At 36.9% G+C, this 25,512-nt stretch overlaps 1 protein-coding gene across 3 annotated transcripts in view; it reads left to right on the top strand.

Moving 5' to 3' along the window:
• KCNT2 (potassium sodium-activated channel subfamily T member 2) overlaps window positions 1–25,512 on the top strand; it is a 390,893-nt gene that overhangs the window by 186,576 nt on the left and 178,805 nt on the right. For all 3 annotated transcript variants that reach the window (XM_012444610.3, XM_012444608.3, XM_012444609.3), the window contains exon 12: window positions 2,502–2,565. In XM_012444610.3, the coding sequence (XP_012300033.1) occupies window positions 2,502–2,565 (64 nt within the window). The remainder of the gene's footprint in view (window positions 1–2,501; window positions 2,566–25,512) is intronic.

Here is a 25,512-nt window from a genome sequence, read left to right as displayed (position 1 = left end):
GACTGTGACCACACAACACAATGAGAAAAGTGGCCCCCTATAATTATCTTCAGCTGTCAGAGATTCACTGAGGTATCCAGACTCAGTGATAGAGTAGTCTCCAAATCCCTGAATACTCTTTTTATCCCATATATAAAAATCATGGGCTACATATGATGTGATATACCAGTACAGTGTGAGTCAGAGTTTATATTTTAAAGAGCCTGCACTACGTGTTGGACAGATAGCACTTGTGTTGCCTGGGGTCAGAGCTGAAACGGTTGCTGTGGGCTAGAGGAATCAGAAAGGTGACAGGTCTTACTTAGCTACCCTATTCTTTCTGTGCATGTACCAGGCAACTTGGCTTAAAGGTGACACAGTCTTAAACATTTGTCACAGGTTACCGAGTTATATCACATGAGCAGAGTGTGAGCATTATTGGGCAGAGTGTGGACACCAGGGAATCAGGGCTTCTGCAAAACAATCTCCTTAGTTTCAGAAGCCAGAAGATATCTTCAACAGAAGTGGTTTTGCCCGATACTGTCTGCTGTTTTTAAAGTTTTAAACGTGTCTTCATGTTTGTCTTTGAGTTGTCCTACATGCTCTTCTAAATTTAAAAGTCTCCCCACTGAATTGTATAGTATAAGTGCTTTACACTTTTTTTCTTTCCTGCATAACCTGAGTGTGCGTGAGTGGGTGTGTGTTTGTGCCTGTCTTCACTGTGTGTGCATGTGCGTGTGTGTGTATATCTAGTGAGTGATGGAAACAAACAGAAGAAAAGTTAACTGTTTTGTAGAACAAACATTTGAACTTCTTTTTGTTGTGTAATCCTTCAACTGATGACTAGATGCCTAGTCAGGAACTCTGATGTTACTTTTGATTTATATATAATAAAGTCAGTTTAATGGAGCTTTTTTTTTCAACAATTTAATTTCTGAAACAAAAACATCACTAGAAACTAGCAGGATATAATTGGAAAGATACATTTCTTTGTGATTATATTCATCTTTTTGGTGTATTCAATACTTTATATTTGTGGTCACTCTACTTGTGACATTCTGTAAGTCATCAGCTTTTCCCAGCACCTCAGGTAAACCCTGGCTTTAGATGTTTACTGTTTGCTATCTATACTCATTATGTGGGTGTGCTAGAAAAATAGATGCTTAGATACTACTATAATCTAGATCATTGTATTCATCTGTGTAGATGATCAGTATGCTTAATTTATTGTAAGATAGTTATGTTCTTCACACAATAAGCATGAATAATAATACTATGTTCAATATGACTTTGTGTAATAAATGGAGGCTTCTTTCTAATAAATTTATCTGAGTTATTGGTATTAGCTATTACTATCTAACCTATATAATATTTAGGATTACTATAACTAATTTATTACCAATAGTTTTAAAATTATTTCTTAGTAAAAGCTATCACATTTTCAAGAAGAATTCCTCCATAGGAATAAAAAAAAAGAGAAAGGAATGAAGGAGAGAGGTAGCCGGCTGGCCATACTCAAAAAGCTATTTTTAAAAATAAATTAGGCCATACTCAAAAAGCTATTTTTAAAAATAAATTAGAGTGACACAGTATCCATTTTTATGTTCATTTTCAACCTTAACTTCATATAAAAGATTTGGGATTTAATATAAATGAACACATTTTTCAGTGCAATTCTTCATACATAGAGCATGGAGTAGTATTTTCCAAACAAGTTTCAAAGGTTCGTTGCATAAGTTTTGAATTGCTTTGTTGAAAACAATGTTTAGAAAAAGTTATCCAACACTCATATTATCTTAATAACCATGGCGCCACATTTCCCAGAACTGTTTGGCTTGGTCTTATTTCAAAGACTTTTGTATTTCCTCTCCATAGAAAACATTTTTTTTTTTCTGGAAAAGATTTACTTTATCACAGTGAACCACAGAGATAACTCATTCCTCTTTTTGAAAGTAAACATTCTTGTGCTTTTAGAACATCATGTATCTAACACTAAAATATACTGTGTCTTTATCACTAAATTTAAGAAATATTGAACCCTAGTATAAGGGGAACGGGGTTGCAACAAGATAATGAATGATCTCCAGGAAGTATAAATGCAGGATACAGTTTGACTTAGGAATCCTGAGCAGCTCTATTCCATCCCTCTTAGTTCGATTCTGACATTATAGTTAAAATGCAATTAATCATAAAATAAAGACCAATATATCCGGTTAATTTACTCAAAGTATACGTATAAAAATACATTTAATCATAAAAAGGAATAACATTTGGCTTTTTTTTAACTTTTGTCATAGACCACTAAGTTATAATAGACAACCCAATAATAGATTTTCTTTTTGTTCAGAATCAAATATAGTCATGATCTGCTAGAAATTTAACTTTGATTTAAGCTTATGGATACCCATGGTCTTCATGTACATTTTTTGCAATATATGAACTAAAAAGTGAAATTCTGTTTTTCAGAAAACACGTAGATATTTCAGTGTGTGATTATTCTGTTTTTTTCTGTCTGTATTTAGGATGGATGACGCTGAGGCCTGTTTTATTCTCAGTAGCCGTTGTGAAGTGGATAGGACATCATCTGTAAGTTTCTAAAATCTCTTTTAGTAAGTTGTGCTTTCCATTTTAGAAGATTTTTTTTAAATTTGAATTTTTAAAAATCCACCAACATTAAATATTGGTGACCTTAAAGTTTTACTAAAGGAAACGAATATTACTGAGCTATCTTTTCTATAAGAACTGTTGAATCATTGTATTAACAAAAATGTTTTTGTTTTCAAATAGTTTCTACAAATCCTCTCATAATCTATTGATCAAAATGAATCACATAGAAACAGAACTAGACCATTTTTTAAATTAAATATGTCTTATGAGATATAATTTTGTCAAAGTGGCCTCAATTTTTTCAAAGTTAAGACAAAACAGATGGATCAGGCATTAGAACCAAGTGGAGAGTTTCTTAAAAATATGCATTTGAGAACCTTCTATTCGAGATATTTGGGTGGGAATTAAGAATCGCTATATTTTTAAAAACTCCCAGGTAATTCTGAAACACATTTCACTTTTGTAACCTTTGGCTTATACGATATTTATGATGCAATTTTCAGGTCCACAGTTCTATTAAACTTACAACTAAATTAAATTTTATAAGTCAAATATTGGTATAAATGAAATTAAATGGTATAAACTATATTTATTTTTTTATTATTTTAAAAAATGCTTCATTATTTTATGTTCAGTAAATTTTACTGCCTCCAGTGTTTCTAAGCCAATGACTCCATCTCTAGTCATACCTGTGGTGTGTGGACAAATGAGAACAGTTGGTGATTTCTAAAGAGACTGGGGAAAAGGCAAAATGTGCATAGGTCTTTCAGGTATATGTCTATCCTCTTCTGGATATAGGCACGCTCTTTTGCATTAATTTACGACTCTAAGTCCTGAATGTGGCAGGCTTTGTTTTGTCCTCACTCTAATTTATCTAAATTACTTATCCTTTCTAAAGTGTTTAAACTGATTTTCTCATCTTCCGTTTGGAGTGGGCTGCTATGAGCTGAATTGTGGCCCTACAAAGTTCACATATTGAAGTCCCAACCCTTAGTAACTCAGCATGTGAACTTATGTGGTGATAAGGTCTTGAAAGAAGTAATACATTTATAATGAGACCATTAGGATAGGCACTAATCCAATATGACTAGAAAATTTGGAGGCAGACATATATACAGGGAGAACACTATGTGAACATGAAGGCAGCAGTATACATACCAAGGAAAGAGGTCTGGAACAGATCTTTCCCTCACAGCTCTCAAGGAAACCCAACCCTGCCAACACCTTGATTTCCGATTTCCAGTCTGTAGAACCGTGAGACAATAAAATTCTGTTGTTTTAAGTCATCTAGGTTATGGTACTTTGTTTGACAGCCCTAGAAAACTAATAAAAGGGGGTAAACCAAAAAATGATTGGAAAACTTACAAATTTTTTTTTGAAATATATATTTGAAAAAAAGTTTCTGCTCCCAGCTTTCTCTACAATTACTACCTTAATTCAGATCAAGCCCTCACCAGTTCATTTAAACACTACTTTAATCGTTTCTTAATAGGTTCAACAACGTAGGTACTCCAAACATGTTTATTGAAGAAATGAATTTGAACTGAAAATAATCAAGTGTTTCTGTAATTGGTTGACTTATGTGAGTGTTGTGCCCCTCGAGTGGCAATTTGGCTTTAAAATGCTGGCAGTTTTTCAGCATATGTATTATCTTTGTGTAATAAGGGAGGTGTAAGCATTAGGAAATAAATACATATCTTCTAGGGTACCCTTTATAATGTGAATTTGGAAGCTTTTAATTAATCAAATGCAATCTATTTTCTCCTGATACTACTAAATTGGAGGAAATGAGTAACAAGATTCACGCCTATAAGGAAAACAGATTTGGTAGATGAGACAATACTAATTTTATATTAATAATAATTTTGCAAGCTACAAAGCAGATAGATGAGTGGCAACAGTGAAGGAAGTTAAAATTTTAAGTGGAGAGGGGAAACAAATTAGAAGCAGGCTGCTTTTTGCAATGGAACCTCAAGAGTCTTGGAAAGCAGAGGTACCAGATGTCTCTGAAGTCGGGTTATATGTATATAAACATGAATACTGGTTAGAAGTCTGTAAGAAAAGTGGGTTTGCTGAACCCCTCTACATATCCATTGCTGGTTACTTTTCGGATCCTGGTAACAGAGTTTACTATTTGGAGAATTGGGTCCAGGGATACCCTCTACTCAAAGACACCAGCTACAGTTAGGAGTCTAGTTACCATGCTAAAATTAAGGGAATTAAGAGCAAGTTGCCTCACTGAATGTGATATGACTTTCCCAAATGGCTCTGAGAACCATTGCTGCCCGGTCCATATCTCTGTTGATTGACATTGACACAAGACTGGGGAGTTTCTTCAGGGGAAATGGTTCATCACAACATAAAATGCTTTGTATCAATCAGCCAAAAGTGTGTGTGTATGTGTGTGTGCGTGCACGCGCATGTGCGCGTGCAGACATGAATCCTGGTATTCCCAAGTGCAATATTAAAAATTGATCATTCTAAAATAAAAGCTGTGTGAAAAAAGCTTTCTGCCTTCACTCAAATCCTAACCTCTTTTGAGTGCTTAACTCCGACTATATTCAGACACCAAGTATCAATAGAGATTTGAGGAAATTTCTAACAAAGAACATGAAGGAATAAGCAAACAAACGAACAAAAAGCATACACAAAAAGAGAAGCACAGAGGAAACAAACAATACCATATAATTTTGGAGGAAGAAATCAATTTTAAAATACGTGTTTTCTAAATATTCTTAGTAATACGAGAATATGGTACGTCAAACAAGAATAGTAGGCTAGATCACAAAACAACACAACACATTCAGTGAACGTAAGGAGCTCTTGAAAATTAAACCTAGGACAACACATGAATAATTTAATAAAAAGCCTAGAAGGTAAACCTAAGGAACATTGAAGAATGAAGAATAATAAAATCAACAATAAAACCAAGTAATGTAAAAGAAGAATTAAAAAGGTGAGAAAATTATAGTAGTTAAGGAGAAGCAATACAGGAATTTAAGAAAGAGATTTTTATGAAACACTGGGGCAGAATATTATGAAAGACAATACATTCAAATTTTCCACACAAAAAAATATCAAATTGAGAGGACCCACTCATTATACAGTAAGGACTAGAAAAGATCTATAATGGTCAGGGAGAAGGAAATAAAAGAAGGGCCAAAGGAGAAAGGAAAAGGCAAATGAAGAAGAGGAACAATAGGAGAAAAAGAAGAAAATATGCAAAACTAAGGGTAGAGAATGTCTTCAGACCTCTTATCAGTAATACCAGAAGACAGTGGAACCATGGTTTCAGAATTCTGAAGGGAAATATTTTTTTAACTTAGAATTTTGTATCCTGGCAAAAGTTTGGTCTAGTAAGAAGGTAGAAAGAAAATTATTTATATATATTAAAGATTTCAAAGAATACACAAGTATCTGGAAGCTGCTGGAAGTTGTATTTACCCAAAACAAGGAGTGAGTGAAGAAGAAGTAGACTCAAGGGATCCAGCACACAGGAGAATTTCCACAGTGATGGTGGAAGCAGACCCCTAAACAGCAGGCTCTCAGTGCCAGCAGTGAGACCACCGTGGGGAGTGGAGAACTTCAGAAAGGCCACCTCTGGGGATGAGACCAAGCTGGTGTTACCTGATGTGGTTGAGTGTATTGAGAAGAGATTTCCACTTCTGGGCAGGTGTTTTGGATTACATTGTGTCTCTCCTTTTATTTTCACTTGTTGGAGCCCTAACTTGCAGCACTTCACAATTTTACTGTATTTGGATATAGGGCTTTTAAATAGGTAATTAAGTTAAAAGGAGGCCATTTAGTGTAGGCTCTAATCTGAGATGACTGATGTCCTTATAAGAGGAGAATAAAGTAATAGGATATACAGAGATACCAGGGGTGCACGTGCTCATGGGTCAATCAGGTGAAGAGCTGCAACATGGCAGCCGTCTGCAAGCCAATCTCACAGGCCTCAGAGGAAACTAACTCTGCTGGGACATTGTCCTAAGACTTCCAGTTGCCAGAACTGTGAGAAAGTAAGTGTCTGTTGTTTAAGTCACCAAATCTGGGGTATTTTTTGTGGTAGCCCAAGCAGACTAATATTCAACAGATTCTGAATTAGTAATGAGTGATTACAAAACTGAACAAATGTGAAAAGAGACAATTAGAAAGGAAAACAGATCACTCAAGACTGGAAATATAATTACAGCACTCACCATGCTGTACTATGAAAAATAGCCATAATAATATGAACACTGAAGATTGGTTTAACAAAAATTATCGAACTACCATCATGTACCACATAACATTTCAGTGACAGACTGAATATACAATGGTGGTCCCATAAGATTATAATGGAGCTGAAAAATTCCTATTGCCTAGTGACGTCATAGCTGCTGTAACTTAGCAGTGTAGAGCTTACGTGTTTGTGATAATGCTAAGAGCAATAGATTATACCCTATATCCTGGTAGCTTATAGGCTGTACCCTTTAGGTTTGTGTAAGTACAGTCTATGCTCAATGACAAAACCTGCCTAATGATGCATTTCTCGGAATATATCTTCATTGCTAAGTGACTCATGACTTGTATATTCAAAGGGTGGGAGAAGGGAAATTCAGAATGAGGGATGAGAAGAAAGTTATACTCTTTTGTTCCATAATAGAAAGCTGTTATAGTAATTTAAGTTGAAATGCAGGAAATGTAATAAAATCGTAGTTAGAAATATGAAAGGAGGTTAAGAAAATACCCAGTTTTGGGGCCGTAAAAGGACTGCCTCTGGGGAGTGGAAGTGAGGTGTGAGAGTAGGAAGGAGAGCGGGAGTTGCACTTACATGTTACAGAACTTGTCTTTTGGGACAATGTATATGCATAGGTTTGATAGCATTTTTAATTAGAATACGTCTTGGACTAGGAAAAGATTCATTAATCTGAAGAATGTGCCATTAGTTGTGAGGAGGTAAGCAGGTTTCTTGTCATATCAGCTTCATGTAACCCTTGAGATATTGGTATAGACAAGGGTAAATTTGCAGTTGAACTGCCTGTATTTTTTATATATGTAGTTTTTTGTATTTCAGTAAAAATTTATTTACAAGAACAAGCAGCAGGCTGGATTTGGTCTCCAGGCCCTCATAGTTTGCTGACCTCAGCTATAGATAATTAATATTGTTTTTTAAAAAAGTCTGTGGGTATATAATAGATGTATTTACTTATATTAAGTGAAATAAGCCAGGCCCAGGAAGGCAAACCTTGCATGGGATTCAAAAATCAAAGCAATTGAATTCATGGACATAGAGAATAGAAGGTGTTACCAGAGTCTGGGAAGGGTAGTGGGGAGCGGTGTTAGGGAGATTGGGCAGGTTAATGGGTACAAAATAAAATAGCAAGAATGAATAAGACCTACTGTTGGATAGCACAACAGAGTGACTATAGTCAATAATAATTCAATTGTACATTTAAAAATAACTAAAAGCATAATTGTGTGTAACGCAAAGGATAAATGATTGAGGGGATAGATACTTATATATTCTGATTAAATTATTCTGTCTTACTTGTGAATCAGGAGAAGATACAAGGCATGCCGGTGAAGCTTCATAAAACAGATGGAACTCGACAACTGTTTTGCTTTTGGAAAAACTGTTTAGTGAAACAGGTAGCATACTATAGCTGTAAAAAGTCAAGGGGTCAGTAGGTACAGTAGTAACCCCCTCATCCACAAGGAATACTTTCCAACATCCCCAGTAGCTGCCTGAAATTGCCTGTAGTACCAAACCCTATGTATGCTACACACAAATTTATTTTTTCTTCTTCACAATTTCATGGATAGAGGATTTGGTCTTACTATAGATCTTGGCAACCTCAGCACACCATATTTTTCTTTCTTTATTAACTTGAGAACTTTCATGCTTCCACTTAAAAGAGGCACGCGTCAGCTTCTTTTTGGCATATCCAAAGTGGCAGCATTGCTACTCTTGCACTTTGGGCCACCAAGTAAAATGAGGGCCACTTGAACACAAGCACTGCAATACTTCAAGAGCTAATGTGATAACCAAGACAGCTACTAAGTGACTGATGGATGGGAAGCATATATAGTGTGAATATACTGGACAAAGGGATGAATCACGTCCTGGGTGGGACAGGGTGGGATAGAGTGAGATTTTATGCTACTTAGAATGGCATGCAACTTAAAACTTATAAATTCTTTATTTCTGGAATTTTCCTTTTAATATTATTGGGTCAAAGTTAACCTTGGGTAACTCAAACTGTGGGAAAGCAAAACTGTGGATGGGGGGACTAATATATCAGAAAAGCAAGTAAATTCTTAAAAACTCAGCGGGGAAGTCAGTGTTAGAATTGGGGCATCTTGAACAAAGGGACAACAAGAGAGTGTCATTGAGTCCTGGTAGCTGGGTAGAGTTCTAGGTCTTGATAGACAGAAAGGGTAAGGAAGAAAACAAATGTTCATGAGCAGTGCTAAACGTACGTTATCTCTGCTCCTTTGGCAAAGACTGCAATCTCTTTTAGTTATTTTGTGTTTGGATGTACAGGGACTTATGGAAGTGTCTACAGCCCTTGGAGATACAGAAACTTTGAGGGACTTGGTTATAAAACAGAAAGTGGACTGTTCCTAGTGTGCTCACATCTGAACACAACAACAGGCAGTATCATTCACCTCTTTTTAAAACCATTTATGTATATATTGGTGAGCACAATGATCCAAATAACGATGTAGACAAATTATGCATTATGCTAAGTGGCTAACAATGTGGACATAGAGGACATCACGTTTGCTTGGTAATTAACATTCTCCCATATAATGTGTTACTTCTTAGGAAGGATCTGGTATAGTTGCTGGTGCAAACGCTGCATTATGTCTTACACAGTGGTTGATTAAACAATTCTCTCAATTGACACTCCTCCTCCTCCAGCGTTGGATGTAGATTCATTCAGGATGGAAGGAATCTTTGCTCTTTGATTCCCCAGAAGCGAATAAATACATGTTTTCTACAGTTTGCAAAATGTCTAGGTCTGCTTGTTTTGTTTTGTATCATTTTGTAGGGAATGTATGGTGAATACTTGAGAGCTTTGTCCAGATCATTTCTTTTAGTTGCCTCTCCCCAAGTAAGTTTTTCTTGAAGGGAATAAGCAATTCCTCCTTTGTTATTAAGCAGTCCTACTACAATTTAATCATTTCATATGCAGTAAACTTTTCTTGGATATTCATTTAGAGGAAAATGAACAGTTTGGATTTTTGCCCTTAATATGATCAAGCCAGTGTCATTGTCATTTTTATGTGCTTCCAGTATACAACTAGTGTCTTGGAAGGGCCAGAAGGCCTGTAATCATGGTATATTCTTACCTGATGTAAAATATTCCAACTTATCCTAAGACTGTCAGGTCTCCCTTTTCTTAATCAAGCTCACTCACACTAAGTAGTTGAACCACATGGAAAAAGCATGGAAAATCCTTTGGGGAAAATTCTCTTTCCATCTTACAGAGTAGAACAATCAAAACTTATTCCTAGGCTACATACTCTTCAACAAGGTTGAAAATTGTGTTGAAACCACTGCTAAGTAGTGAGAATAAACATGCACATTTTACATTTTACTAACACAGTTAAGGAGAACAAAAAACAAACAACAACAACAACAAAAACTTTTACTTCATTTGAAAAGGTAATAAAAAAATGTAAGGTCAATTACATTGAATCTTGGAGAAATATTTGTTATGTTGATAAGACTGAGCAAAATTCTTTTTTTTCCTCATAGCCTCAATTCCAACAGTAACTGTATGAAATTCATTAGTGAAATGCTTATGATTTCTTAAGGAAGACACAATTTAGACCAAATTTTAAAATGTTTGTTTCTAGATAAAGCATTTCCAAAAATTACTTTTAATTGATTAATCTTGCAGTATTTTTAGACTATTAGAAAATACTGCAAGACTTAGAGTTGTAGTATATAGAATATAATGTAGTTTTTTATAGTATTTTGAATTAGAATAAACTGTTATACATGTAAAAATGTATTTTTAAAATCTGTATAATTGAATTGTTAATATTAGGTGTAGCTTTGAAGCAGTTTTCCTCAATGTTGTTTTAAATCATTTTGATGTATTATGAAACCATTTTTTAAATGTTATGTTCTTTGACGTGGTACAGCTTTTGAAAAATGTTGATTGCACACTATTTTTTAAAAAGTGCATATTGAATTATTATTGATGAATTAGTAAAATTAAGTTAATAAATTCTTCTGTTGTTTTAATGACAACAATGTAATAGTTAGGCAAACACTGCCAATTCTAGAATTGGTCTGTATATATTTTTCTGATTGGAGGGGGACATTTCTAAATAACATTAAAATGCAAAATTAATAAGCATTACGAGTACTGTCCTGTGGAATTAGCAACATTTCACAAAAAATAAATGTATTTTTATATAAAATTTTGTTATTAGAAAATTAGTAGGTAATCATCAATTTGAAAGTGCCATAGCAGCTACCTCAGTAAATTGTTTTTTTCTAAAATGGCCAAAATTATTTAAAAAATTATTAAGTGTAACTTTACTGTGATCAAAATGCTTTCTGACTATTCCAGATTAATGTTGTTTAAACACATTACAGCACATGACATACGCTTTTTAAAGAAGATGTCCAATTTTTTTTGTAAGATGGTAGCATTTAAAGATTCGTAACATCATAAAACTAACTTCCTGCAAAAATCTTGCAATTTTTTAGAATTGTAGTTTTAGTCAACATTTCTACTAAAACAACATTCTGACTAGTTTTAGTCAACATTTCTACATATTTTAGCTCATTTTCCTCCAAGTCCAATTAATTAAAAAATGGAAAAGGAGGATCTAAACATTTGACATTCAGTAAGCAACTTCCAATTTTTTGCATGTTATGTCATTTAACACCACAATTTGTTTATAGATGAGAAAACCAAGTCTCAGAGATCAATAGATTTCCCAGAGTGACAGTCTAAATTTTACCCAGCTCAGTCTAAGTTCAAAACCTCTGCCTTTACAACAAACTGGTCTGCATGTTGATAATAACTTAGCTTGCTATTCAAATGGCATACACATTTGGAAATAAAAGTGGTACTACAGTTTAAATATTATAATAAGAATAATATATATATATATGTGGTTTCTGGTATCAGCTCTCTTGTACTCCTTTCCATCCTTAGTTTATCCCTTAAAAGAATATATTAACTTTGTATTCATTAAATGATCAATCTATTTTATATCCCTGCACTTTAAGAAAATAACATTTTCTGACCTCTTCCTTTCTTTGGCTTTCAATCTCAGTTTTTCATTTCCCAATTTTCACCTCTTGAAGTTACATTTGTGTATTTGAAGACTGATGTAATTTTCCTTTTGTTCTCTAAACAAAATGAAGATTTCTGCCATTGTTTATTAATGGACTCTGTGTCAAACTCATTAAACATTTAATATTGCACAATTATGAACATATTGTTTATTGAAGACCCAGTGATAATTTTGATTACATTTTCTTTTTCCATTTAGTGTTGCTTTACTCAGAAATTTTAAAATCATCTATGTATTTTATGTGTTGATTACCATACTGTACATTTGTGTGTGCTGGGGGGTAGAGGGCTGCTAACTGTTATTTGTAGATCTGCTATTTACCACTTACTATTCTGTCATCTTGTCATATGTTTAAAGGTCTTAGTCCATCTAACTTCAAATTTCTAGGAGGCTTATTGATGTAATTTGTTGCAGCCCACTCAGAATTAAGCATACTATTTTAACAAGGAAGCAAATGTACCCTGATTGTCTCCATTTTTTAAGACGATTACTTCTTTTCCTGTATTCATTCAACAGATACTTATTGAATATTCTGTACTGCAAACACTGACATACAAACTGAACTTACACTTATTAACAAAACAGTAAAACATTTCTGTTCTCATGGAGCTTATCTACGGGTAGAAGTGACATTAAGTCCTAAGTGACATCTTATCTACTAGTAAGAATTGACATTAAATAAATGTATATAAGGTCAGTGAAAAGTGTTAAATATAGAACACTGGGGAGGGAGCATATGAAATGTTGGGAAAGACAGGCATTTTAAATTGAATCATCAATTTAAAATTGTTTAAGATTAACCTAAGATAATCATAAAACTCATTATTTAGAGAACATATCAACCAACATCACATACTTGTTTTATTTGAATTTGTTTATGGTAAATTCAAACCACATTTCTTCCTTTAGGTGTTACCATTTTTTTTCTCCTCCAAAAAAGCAGACTTGACTGTTTCAACCTTGTGACCTCCTTAGACCACGGCATTCTAAATTATAGCCCATCTATGTCAGTGAAGTTCTCCTTTCCAAGAACATCAAGAAGTCTCTACTGCAGAGATCATTTTTTAATGTAACCTTGCCTGTTTTAACTATTTTGTTCAGTTATCATTGGTGAATTTTTTTCTCCTTTATGATGCTTTCGTTTTCACTTGCTTTTGTGCCTTCACTCTGTAAAATTCATCTTTAACTCTTAGAGCCATTTTTTCACTTTCTTTTATAGTCTCTTGTTTTAATGTTTGAATAATAATACACAAGATACATTCCTTGAGACAGTTTTCACCTGATTCTCTGCACTTCTTCCTGGACAACATGACCAACACCCACATTTAAATGATAAGCTGTCATGGGTTAAATTGTGTTCCCTGCCCCAAAATTCATATGTTGAACTCCTAATTCCTGGTAGTTCAGGACATGACTTTATTTGTAAATATGGTGTTTACAGAAATGACCAAGTTAAATGAAGGTCATTATGGTAGATATCAATTCAATATGAATAGCGTACTTACAAGAAGGAAAACTTGGGATATGGAAACGTACAGGGAGAATGCCATGTAGACATGAAGAAAATCATCTTTAAGTCAAGGACTAAGTACTGGAACAGATGCTTTCCTCATAGCCCTCAGAAGGAAACAACCCAGCTACCACCATGGTTTCAGACTTCCAGCCTCCAGAATTATGAGACAATATGTTTTCATTCTTTAGGCCTTCCAGTTTGTAGTATTTTGTTATAGCAGCCATAGTAGACTGATACACATAGTAGTATTAGAAACAGGGAACTGCTGTAGCAAATACTTAACAATATGGAAATGATTTAGGAACTAGTTAATGTATAGAGGATGAGTGAGTTTTGAGGTGGATTTTATAAAGAGCTTAGATTGCTTTGAAAAAAAAACTGTTAGAAATACTGATGTTAAAAGGGGATTTGGTGAGGATATGGAAGGAAAAGAGGAGAGCTGTAGAAAAAGTGCCTATGCCTTAGAGAAAAGAAGATATCACATAACCGAATTCTGATAAAAATGTGAATGTAAAAGGTGCTTCTGATGAAGTGTCAGAGGGAAGTGAGGAACTGGTTGTTAGAAAACTAGAGGAAAGTTTATCCTTGTTATAAAGTAGCAGAGGACAGGGCTTAATTGTGTTTCACTAGATGGAAGTAGAACTGAAGAGCAGTGAACTTGGGTATTTAGCTGAAGAGATTTCTAAAAAATGTATTGAAGGCGTAGTCAGTCTTCTCCTTGTTTCTTATAGTAAAATGGAACAGGAGAGAGAATATTGAAGGTGTTTTGGAGTAGAACGTTTGAGTACAGGTGTAACATTACCTGGCCTACATTTTAAAATAGCGCTTTTGTTGCTACATTGAAAATAGACTAAGTGTATGGTGGGTACAAGTGAGAGGACCAAAGATGGATGACCAGTTAGAAGTTCAAGAAGATACATTTAGGTGAGAAATAATGGTACTTTGGATTAACGTAGTGGTAGTAGAGATGATGAACCAGTTTTGGTTGTGGGATATGTTTAAAAAACAGAGCTGAAATAATTAAACAATATATATGATGTAAGCTTTAAAATAAAGGAGACAAAGATAAGTCCCCAGGTATGTGACATTTAAATAATGCATTGGCTTTTACTGACATCGAAATGACTGGGGAGAAGGAGTTTTTGGAAAGGAAATAAATAATACTTCCATATGAAATTTGAAATGTCTGTGAGATATCCAGTTGGAAATATTAAGCAGCTATTTGTATGTACACATTTGGGTTTCAGATGAGAATATATGCTGAAGATAAAAATCTGGCCATTGTAAATATATAGATGTAGTTTAAAGCCACAGCACTGGGGAGACACTTCATAGGTATTGTATGTGGCTAGTGAAGAGGAGTCTTTAGACTGAATCTAGGCATGGTCAGTATTTAGATGTCATAAAAAGATGAGATACCAGCAAAGAAGTTCAGAAAGAAAAAGTGAGGAAGAGATCTAATAGAGAGTGGGGCCCTGCAAACTAAGTAAAATATGTGTTTCAAGAAGGAAGGAATATTTCAAAGGCTTTGGACTGAATGTTGATCATTAGATGTAGCAACATGGAACACATTGATGAGCATGGTAAGAGTGGAGGTGAAATACTGGGTGATTAGATGGTGAAGCAGACTTAAAAGAACATAGGGAGCTCTTCTGTTTCCAGCCACATGGGAGTAGTGAGTGCTACAATAGTCCTCCCACAGTAATGTTTAGAGTACTGGACAGAATATACAAAACAATTATTTTGAGACAGAACGACAGACAGTATGGGACTGTGATCTATGGGGGTAAAGAAATCAGTGACATCTGCTCTAAAACAAACTGCATTTTCTGCCTGGAGGCATTTATCAGATTCTGATGGGAAAAAAGGTAATCCAAGGAGTTCATGGCAGTTTCGCTGAGCTGAGAAGACAGAAATACAAGTTGAGGGCAGGGAGGGTAAGAGAAGGAGCAGAATACCAAGTAGAGGAAAAGTTCCAGTAATCTGCATAGGGGCCCTTTTGAAACTTGGCTAAATAATTTACCACACAATCCTGAAATTCATATAGCACCACAAAAGATCCAGAATAGCCAAAGCAATTCTAAGAACAAAGAAGAAGTCAGGAGGTATCACACTTAGTAATTTAAAAATATATTTCAAAGCTATAGTTATTACAACCATATGGTACCAGCATAAATACATGCATATAGACTAATAAAGAGCCTAAAAGTAAACTCATGCATATATAGTCAACTGACTTTGACCAAGGTTGTCAAGAATATGCAATGTGGAAAGGATAGTGTCTTCAACAGAAGGAAAGAAGGAAGGAAGAAATGGAGGGAGGGAGGGGAGGAAAGAGAGAGGAAAGGAGAGAAGGAGGAAAGAAAGACAGAAGGGAAGATGGGAAAGAAAGAAATAAAAGACATTGGGATCTTTACATCATACACACTGTAGTCTTTGCCTTAAGTATGTCAGACAAAGACTGATAAATACAAAAAGAAAAACTAGCAAGGAGATGTAAGATAAGAACCAAATGTAGTGCTGGTTTAGGAAACATAGGCTTCCAACCAAAATTGGTGGTGAGAACTTGGCAAACACCTTAGGTAGTCGTTAGAGACCCCAGAAAGGCCATGCTCTAGGTGTAAGGACAAACTAATTTTAGAATTAAAATGCCAAGATACATTGCTTAACAACTGGGTTACAGTCTGAGAAATGCATGGGTAGGTGATCCTGGCATTTTATTAACATCACAGCATGTACTAATACAAACCCAGATGGTAAAGCCTACTGTGCACTTTGGTTACATGGCATAGCCTGTTGTTCCTAGGCTGCATGCCTGTATGGCATGTTACTGTTCTGAATACTGTAGGCAATTGCAGCACAATGTATTTGTGTATCCAAATATATGTAAACATAAGTAAAGCACCAAAAAAATGCAGTATTATACTATTATGGGATGACTGTCATATATTTAATCTGTTATTGATGCAAATACTATGTAGCATGATTGTACTCTAAAAATAGTTCAAAAGAGCTTAAAAATAAGACTTGAAAAATTAAAGCTTATCTACAAGTAAGTTCCTGCCAGCATAAAACTCAACACTTTTTAAGAGGTAACCAGGAGTGGATCCAAGATGGCCGATTAGGAGGAAGTCAGGATTGCAGCTCCGAGAGAAGGCGCAGAGGGTGAGTGGACACCGCATTTCCAGACGTATTTTTACTGCCCACAGACCAGGAGATTCACAGGAGGAGGAGCCCCACGGGTCGCCAGTGCCGCTGGTCTGACCGCTGTGGCCGCTCGGCCTACGCCCTGGGGCGGGGGCAGCGGCTGGTTGAGCAGAGTGAGAAAGACTGAGTCCCCTCTGAGCCAGCAAGGGGAGCTGAAGCAGGAAGTCAAACCAGGAGATTCCTGGGCAAGGGCGCACCACGAATCTCAGAGCTGCTGCTTCGACTGACGCAGTGGCTCACAGGGCAGCAGATTTTCACTGCCCATGGACCAGGAGATTCACAGACGGAGGAGCTCCACGGGTTGCCAGCGCCGCTGGTTAGAACGGAGCGGCCGCTCAGCCAACACCTGGGGCAGGGGACAGTGGCTCCTTGTGCAGAGTGAACAAGACTGGGTCCCCTCTGGGCCAGCAAGGGGAGCTGAGGCAGGGAGTCACGCCAAGAGATTCCCGGGCAAAGAGGGCGCCACGGGAAGCACGGCTGAACCCGGGACGCTCCAGCTCAGTGGGGGAGGGGCGTCCCCCACTGGGAAACACCCTGCAGTTCCCAGGGCAATTTGCCGTAACCAAGGTAACCCGCCACTACAGAGACTCCATCACTACAGGGGCAGGCCAACATAGCGGAAGCAGTTCTAACTACACCCATATAAACAGGACTGCAGGGAAGTGCACACGGAAGCTGGGCGGAGCCCACAGCAGCTCAGCGAAGCCTCTGCAGGCTGAGTGTGACTAGGCTGCCACCTTGTGGGCAGGGAAAACGATAGCAAGACAGCAGGAAATCATAAAGCCCTAACTCCCTGGGACAGAACACCTGGGGAGAAGAAAAGGGGGTTTATGAGTTCAGCTGCTGCAGACTTAAAATTACCAAAACCAGAAAGACAGCAACTACAAAGTCGATAGGTGGATAAATCCACAAAGATGGGAAGAAACCAGCGCAAAAAGGATGAAAACACCCAAAACCAGAACACCTCTCCTTCTACAAGGGAGCGTAACTCCTCACCAGCAAAGGAACAAGACTGGATGGAGAATGAGAGTGATGAAATGACAGAATCAGCTTTCAGAAAATGGATAATAAGAAACTTCCGTGAACTAAAAGAACATGTTCTAACCCAATGCAAAGAAACCAAGAACCTTGAAAAAAGACTTGATGAAATGCTAACGAGAATGGACAACTTAGAGAGGAATATGAGTGAATTGATGGAGCTGAAAAACACAACACGAGAACTTCGCGAAGCATACACAAGTTTCAACAGCCGAATTGACCAAGCAGAAGAAAGGATATCAGAGGTAGAAGATCAACTCAATGAAATAAAACGAAAAGGCAAGATTAGAGAAAACAGGGTAAAAAGGAATGAACAAAGTCAACAAGAATTATGGGACTATGTGAAAAGACCTAATCTACTACGTGTGATAGGTGTACCTGAATGTGACGAAGAGAATGCATCCAAGCTGGAAAATACTCTTCAGGATATTATCCAGGAAAACTTCCCCAACCTAGCAAGGCAGGCCAATATTCAAGTCCAGGAAATACAGAGAACACCACAAAGATATTCCTCTAGAAGAGCAACCCCAAGGCACATAATCATCAGATTCACCAGGGTTGAAATGAAGGAGAAAATACTAAGGGCAGCCAGAGAGAAAGGTCGGGTTACCCATAAAGAGAAGCCCATCAGACTCACAGCAGATCTCTCAGCAGAAACCCTACAGGCCAGAAGAGAGTGGGGGCCGATATTCAACATCCTTAAAGAAAAGAACTTTCAACCCAGAATTTCATATCCAGCCAAACTAAGCTTCATAAGTGAAGGAAAAATAAAATCTTTTGAGAACAAGCAAGTCCTCAGAGATTTCATCACCACCAGACCAGCTTTACAAGAGCTCCTGAAGGAGGCACTACACATAGAAAAGAACAACCATTACCAGCCACTCCAAAAACACACGAAATGGTAAAGAACATCAACATAATGAAGAATCTGCAGCAACCAATGGGAAAAACAACCAGCTAGCATCAAAATGACAGGGTCGAATTCACACTTAACAATATTAACCCTAAATGTAAACGGACTAAATGCCCCAATCAAAAGACACAGACTGGCAAATTGGATAAAAAGCCAAAACCCATCAGTGTGCTGTATCCAGGAAACCCACCTCACATGCAAGGATACACAAAGGCTCAAAATAAAGGAATGGAGGAAGATTTACCAAGCAAATGGAGAGCAAAAAAAAGCAGGAGTTGCAATTCTCATCTCTGATAAAATAGACTTTAAAGCAACAAAGATCAAAAGAGACAAAGAAGGACATTACATAATGGTAAAAGGATCAATGCAACAAGAAGAGCTAACGATCCTAAATATATATGCACCTAATACAGGAGCACCCAGATACATAAGGCAAGTTCTTAAAGTCTTACAAAGAGACCTGGACTCCCACACAATAATAGTGGGAGACTTCAACACACCATTGTCAATATTAGACAGATCAACGAGACAGAAAATTAACAAGGATATCCAGGATTCGAACTCAGACCTGGAACAAGCAAGCCTAATAGACATTTACAGAACTCTCCACCCCAAATCCACAGAATATACATTCTTCTCAGCACCACATCACACCTACTCCAAACTTGACCACATAATTGGAAGTAAATCACTCCTCAGCAAATGCAAAAGAATGGAAACCATAACAAACAGTCTCTCAGACCACAGTGCAATCAAGTTAGAACTCAGAATTCAGAAACCAACCCAGAACCGCACAGCCTCATGGAAAATGAACAACTTTCTCTTGAATGTTGACTGGATAAACAATGAAATGAAGGCAGAAATAAAGATGTTCTTCGAAACCAACGAGAACGACGACACCAATACCAGAATCTCTCGGACACATTTAAAGCAGTCTCTAGAGGAAAATATATAGCAATAAGTGCACACATGAGAAGAAAGGAGAGATCTAAAATTGACACCCTATCATCAAAATTGAAAGAGCTAGAGGAGCAGAAGACAAGAAATAACTAAGATCAAAGCAGAATTGAAGGAGATAGAGACACGAAAAACCCTTCAAAAAATCAATAAATCCAGGAGCTGATTTTTTGAAAAGATCAACAAAATAGACCACTAGCCAGATTAATAAAAAAGAAAAGAGAGAATAACCAAATAGATGCAATAAAAAATGATAAAGAGGATATCACCACAGATGCCACAGAAATTCAAACCATCATCAGAGATTATTACAAACAACTCTATGCACATAAACTAGAAAACCTGAAAGAAATGGATAAATTCCTGGACAGTTGCCTCCTCCCAAGCCTAAACCAGGAAGAAGTCGAAACCCTGAATAGACCAATAACAAGGTCTGAAGTCGAGGCAGCAATTAAGAGCCTACCACCCAAAAAAAGCCCAGGTCCAGATGGGTTCACAGCCGAATTCTACCAGAAATACAAAGAGGAACTGATACCATTCCTACTGAAACTATTCCAAATAATCCAAAAAGAGGGAATCCTACCCAAATCATTTTATGAGACCAACATCATCCTAATACCAAAACCCGGCAGAGACTCAACAAGAAAAGAAAACTACAGGCCAATATCCATGATGAACATAGATGCAAAAATCTTCAATAAAATACTGGCAAGCCGATTGCAACAGCACATCAAAAAGCTTATCCACCATGATCAAGTAGGATTCATCCCGGGGATGCAAGGCTGGTTCAATATACGGAAGTCTATAAATGTAATTCACCACATAAACAGAACCAAAGACAAAAACCACATGATTATCTCAATTGATGCAAAGAAGGCCTTCGACAAAATTCAGCAGCCCTTTATGCTAAAAACTCTAAATAAACTAGGTATAGACGGGACGTATCTCAAAATAATAAAAGCTAATTATGACAAACCAACAGCCAATATCATACTGAATGGGCAAAAACTGGAAGCATTCCCTTTGAAATCTGGCACTAGACAAGGATGCCCTCTCTCACCACTCCTATTCAATATAGTACTGGAAGTTCTAGCCAGAGCAATCAGGCAAGAAAAAGAAATAAAGGGTAGTCAACTAGGAAAGGAGGAAGTCAAATTGTCCCTATTTGCAGACGACATGATTGTATATCTAGAAGACCCCATCATCTCAGCTCAAAATCTCCTGAAACTGATAAGCAACTTCAGCAAAGTCTCAGGATACAAAATCAATGTGCAAAAATCACAAGCATTCCTATACACCAATAACAGACTTTAAGAGAACCAAATTAAGAACGAACTGCCATTCACAATTGCTACAAAGAGAATAAAATACCTAGGAATACAACTAACAAGGAACGTAAAGGACCTCTTCAAGGAGAACTACAAACCACTGCTCAAGGAAAGAAGAGAGGACACAAACAGATGGAGAAACATTCCTTGTTCATGGTTAGGAAGAATTAATATCATAAAAATGGCCATACTGCCCAAAGTAATTTACAGATTCAACGCTATCCCCATCAAGCTACCAATGACCTTCTTCACAGAACTGGAGAAAACCACCTTAAACTTCATATGGAACCAAAAGAGAGCCCGCATAGCCAAGTCAATTCTAAGCAAAAAGAGCAAAGCGGGAGGCATCACACTACCGGACATCAAACTCTACTACAAGGCTACAGTAATCAAAACAGCATGGTACTGGTACCAAAACAGAGATGTAGACCAATGGAACAGAACAGAGGCGTCGGAGGCGACACAACATATCTACAACCACCCGATCTTTGACAAACCTGACAAAAACAAGCAATGGGGAAAGGATTCCCTGTTCAATAAGTGGTGTTGGGAAAACTGGCTAGCCATATGCAGAAAGCAGAAACTGGACCCCTTCCTGACACCTTACACTAAAATTGACTCCAGATGGATTAGAGACTTAAACATAAGACCTAACACCATAAAAACACTGGAAGGAAACCTAGGCAAAACCATTCAGGACATAGGCGTAGGCAAGGACTTTATGACCAAAACACCAAAAGCATTGGCAACAAAAGCCAAAATAGACAAATGGGACCTAATCAAACTCCACAGCTTCTGCATGGCAAAAGAAACAGTCAATAGAGTGAATCGGCAACCAACAGAATGGGAAAAAATTTTTGCAGCCTACCCGTCTGACAAAGGACTGATATCCAGAATTTACAACGAGCTAAAACAGATTTACAAGAAATAAACAAACAAGCCCATTCAAAAATGGGCGAAGGATATGAACAGATACTTTGCAAAAGAAGACATACATGAGGCCAACAAGCATATGAAAAAATGCTCATCATCACTGGTCATTAGAGAAATGCAAATCAAAACTACATTGAGATACCATCTCACGCCAGTTAGAATGGCGATCATTAAAAAATCTGGAGACAACAGATGCTGGAGAGGATGTGGAGAAATAGGAACACTTTTACACTGTTGGTGGGAGTGTAAACTAGTTCAACCATTGTGGAAGACAGTGTGGCAATTCCTCTAGGATCTAGAAATAGAAATTCCATTTGACCCAGCAATCCCATTACTGGGCATATATCCAAAGGATTACAAATCGTTCTACTATAAGGACGCATGCACACGAATGTTCATTGCAGCACAGTTTACGATAGCAAAGACCTGGAACCAACCCAAATGCCCATCGATGATAGACTGGACAGGAAAAATGTGGCACATATACACCGTGGAATATTATGCAGCCATCAAAAACGGTGAGTTTGTGTCCTTTGTAGGGACATGGATGAACCTGGAAACCATCATTCTCAGCAAACTGACACAAGAACACAAAATCAAACACCGCATGTTCTCACTCATAGGAGGGTGTTGAACAATGAGAACACATGGACACAGGGAGGAGAGCACTATACACTGGGGTCTGTTGGGGGGAGTGGGGGGGACTGTGGGGGGGTGGGGAGTCGGGGAGGGATAGCATGGGGAGAAATGCCAGATATAGGTGAAGGGGAGGAAGGCAGCAAATCACACTGCCACGTATGCACCTATGCAACAACCCTGCATGTTTTTCACCTGTATCCCAAAACCTACAATGGAATTTAAAAAAAAAAAAAAAAAAAAAGAGGTAACCAAAAATTTGTACACTCAATAAGATAACATTCGAAATGGCCAAAAACTTACTAGATATACAAAGAAGCAGAAAACATGCTTGGTAATCTGAAAAATGTTAGTTATTATAAAAGTCAAAGCAATGACAGAGATGATACAATCAGCAAAACTTTTAAAACAAATTTACAAATTTATTTAGACTGTAAATGAAAACATAAACACATTGAAGAGGGAATGGACACTATTATGAAAAAGGAGATTCTAGAGCTGAAAAACTAATTATCTATTATCTATTGATTATCTGTTGCTAATTAAAATGTCGCTGAATAAGCTATGTGTAGGGAATCCAAGAGCCCCACACATTGGGTGCCAGAATGCAGGGATCCATGAGCCCCACATTGGGCACCAGAATGTAGGGAGCCAGCCCTACATCACCCATGGGTACCCCAAGTTTGGTGGCAACAAAGGAATGAGAAAAAGACAGATTAAGAGAGACAGTGGGACCAGGGGCCCATCACTTATTACTCTGGAGGAGGCAGTGAAGGCTCTGAGCTCTGATCATCCACACTATTTATTGATTATAATCACTTTGATCTATAGGGTAGGGGTGGAGAGATAATGGATGAATCAGTGAGCTGGAAAGGATTGATAACAGTGAGGAGTTTGGGAATTTCACAAAACAACATGTGGTTATCTTTAGCTTATTTTCTATGTACAGCTGATAGAATTTGGGCTTTACAAGGAACCTTAGAGTCTGGCTACATCATAGTGCTACAAAGGGGTTTTATATCCTTGAGCACAATGTTTATGGTAACAGAGCCGAGGTCACCCTGCACTGGAACATGAGGCATGGAGAGGCCTTCCTCCTCAGAGGCCTCCTGCGGCCTTCCACAGTTTGTTGTTCCTTGTTTATATGTTACTCATAACCAACTTATGTAGGCACTCTGGAAGTCCTTTCTCCATTGCTGCTTTTTCCAACATTTCCCCCTTTATTTTTATCTAAAACTGCCATTGCTATCATCGCTTGTTTGTGGTGTTGGGTCTCTCTCCGAAGTCGGCTCCAACATCTGCAGACTAAGAACAAACAGCATAAACAGACACAAACCAACACAAAGTTTGCAATGGTTGATTTACAGAGAGTTTTTATCCATTTTAGTGGGTTAATGTTGGAGAGGCTGTTAGCAACTCCAGCAAGAACATCTATGCCAGGAAACAAGCTAAGGTGAGCCTGAGATGCCTCAAATATTTCCTTTTTCAGTCTAGCTATATCTAATGTTAAGTTATCTTCTTTTCCTTGTAAGTGACATTTAATCATTTTCCAGTGGTGTTCAGTAACATTGTAAGAACTAGGAGTAATACAAAAATCATAGTGTTCACTATTTCCATCAGAATCTCACTGGCCATTTTTTAAAACAGAAATAGTTAAAAACAATCCTGAAATTCATATAGCGCCACAAAAGATCCAGAATAGCCAAAGCAGTTCTAAGAACAAAGAATAAAGCAGGAGGTATCACACTTTGTGATTTAAAATACATTTCAAAGCTATAGTTATTACAACCATATGGTGCCAGTCTAAATACATGCATATAGACTAATAAAGAGTCTAAAAATAAACCCAGGCATATATAGTCAACAGATCTTTGACAAGGTTGTCAAGAATACACAATATGGAAAGGATAGTCTCTTCAACAAAAGGGAAAAAAGGAAGGAAGAAAAGGAAGGAAGAAGGAAGGAAGGGAGGGAGGGTTGGTTGAGGGAGGGAGGGAGGGAGGAAAGGGAAGGGATAGGAAAAGAGTGGGGAAAGGAGAGAAGGAAGAAATACAAAAGAAAAGGAAGGAAGGAAGGAAAAGAAAAGACATTGGGATCCTTACATCATACACAAAAATCAACTTAAAGACTTTAACTTAGATCTGAAATGGTAAAATTGAAACAGAGGAAAAGATTGACATTGATCTTGGCATTGATTTCTTGGTTAAAACACCAAAACACAGCAACAAAATAAAAAATAGACAAGTAGTATTATATAAAACTAAAAACGAAAACTTAACACTTACACATAGCAAAATGCAAAATTTGCAAACCATATATCTAATAAGGGGTTAATTTCAAAACTATGTAAGGAACTTGTGTAGCTTAATTGCAAAAAACAAAACCAAACACACACACACACACACACACACACACACACAAGCTGATTAAAAAATAGGCAAATGACTTGAATGGAAATTTCTCCAAGGAAGACATACAAGTGGCCAAGAAGTACCATGTTTGAACAGGTGATCAACATTTTTTATTATTAGGGAAATGCAAATCAAAACTGCAATGAGATATCACTTTATATCAAGATAACAAGAGTTGATGATGATGCGGAGAAATTCAAAACCTGTGCACTGGTTGTAGATATATAAAATAGTGAAGCAGCTATGAATAACAATATGGTGGTTTTTCAAAAACCTAAAATACAGCTACCATATGACCCAGAAATCACATTTCCTGTTATATATTCAAAGGAATTGAAATCAACATGCCAAAGAGATATTTTTACTCCTATGTTCATTGCAGTATTATTCACAATAGCCAAGAAGGCAAAATAAACCAGTGTCCATCAACAGATGAATAGATAAAGGAAATTTGGTTTATACTGCCAACAGACCTACATATAAAAAAAACTAAGAAAGTTCTTTAACAAATAGAAATGATGTCTTATGACACTGTGGAGTTACATGAAAAAATTAAGAAAGTTAAAAATAATGAATATGTTGGTACATATATATAACTTTAAATATTCATAATGTTATTTATTGTTTAAAACAAAAATAATGACAATTATTGTGAGATTTATAACAAACATAAGTAAAATG

The sequence above is a fragment of the Aotus nancymaae genome, unplaced genomic scaffold (genome assembly GCF_030222135.1).
Source record: "Aotus nancymaae isolate 86718 unplaced genomic scaffold, 86718_ANA_hifiasm-v0.15.2.pri h1tg000108l, whole genome shotgun sequence".
Lineage (NCBI taxonomy): Eukaryota > Metazoa > Chordata > Mammalia > Primates > Aotidae > Aotus > Aotus nancymaae.
This window is presented reverse-complemented; position numbering and strand designations above follow the sequence as displayed.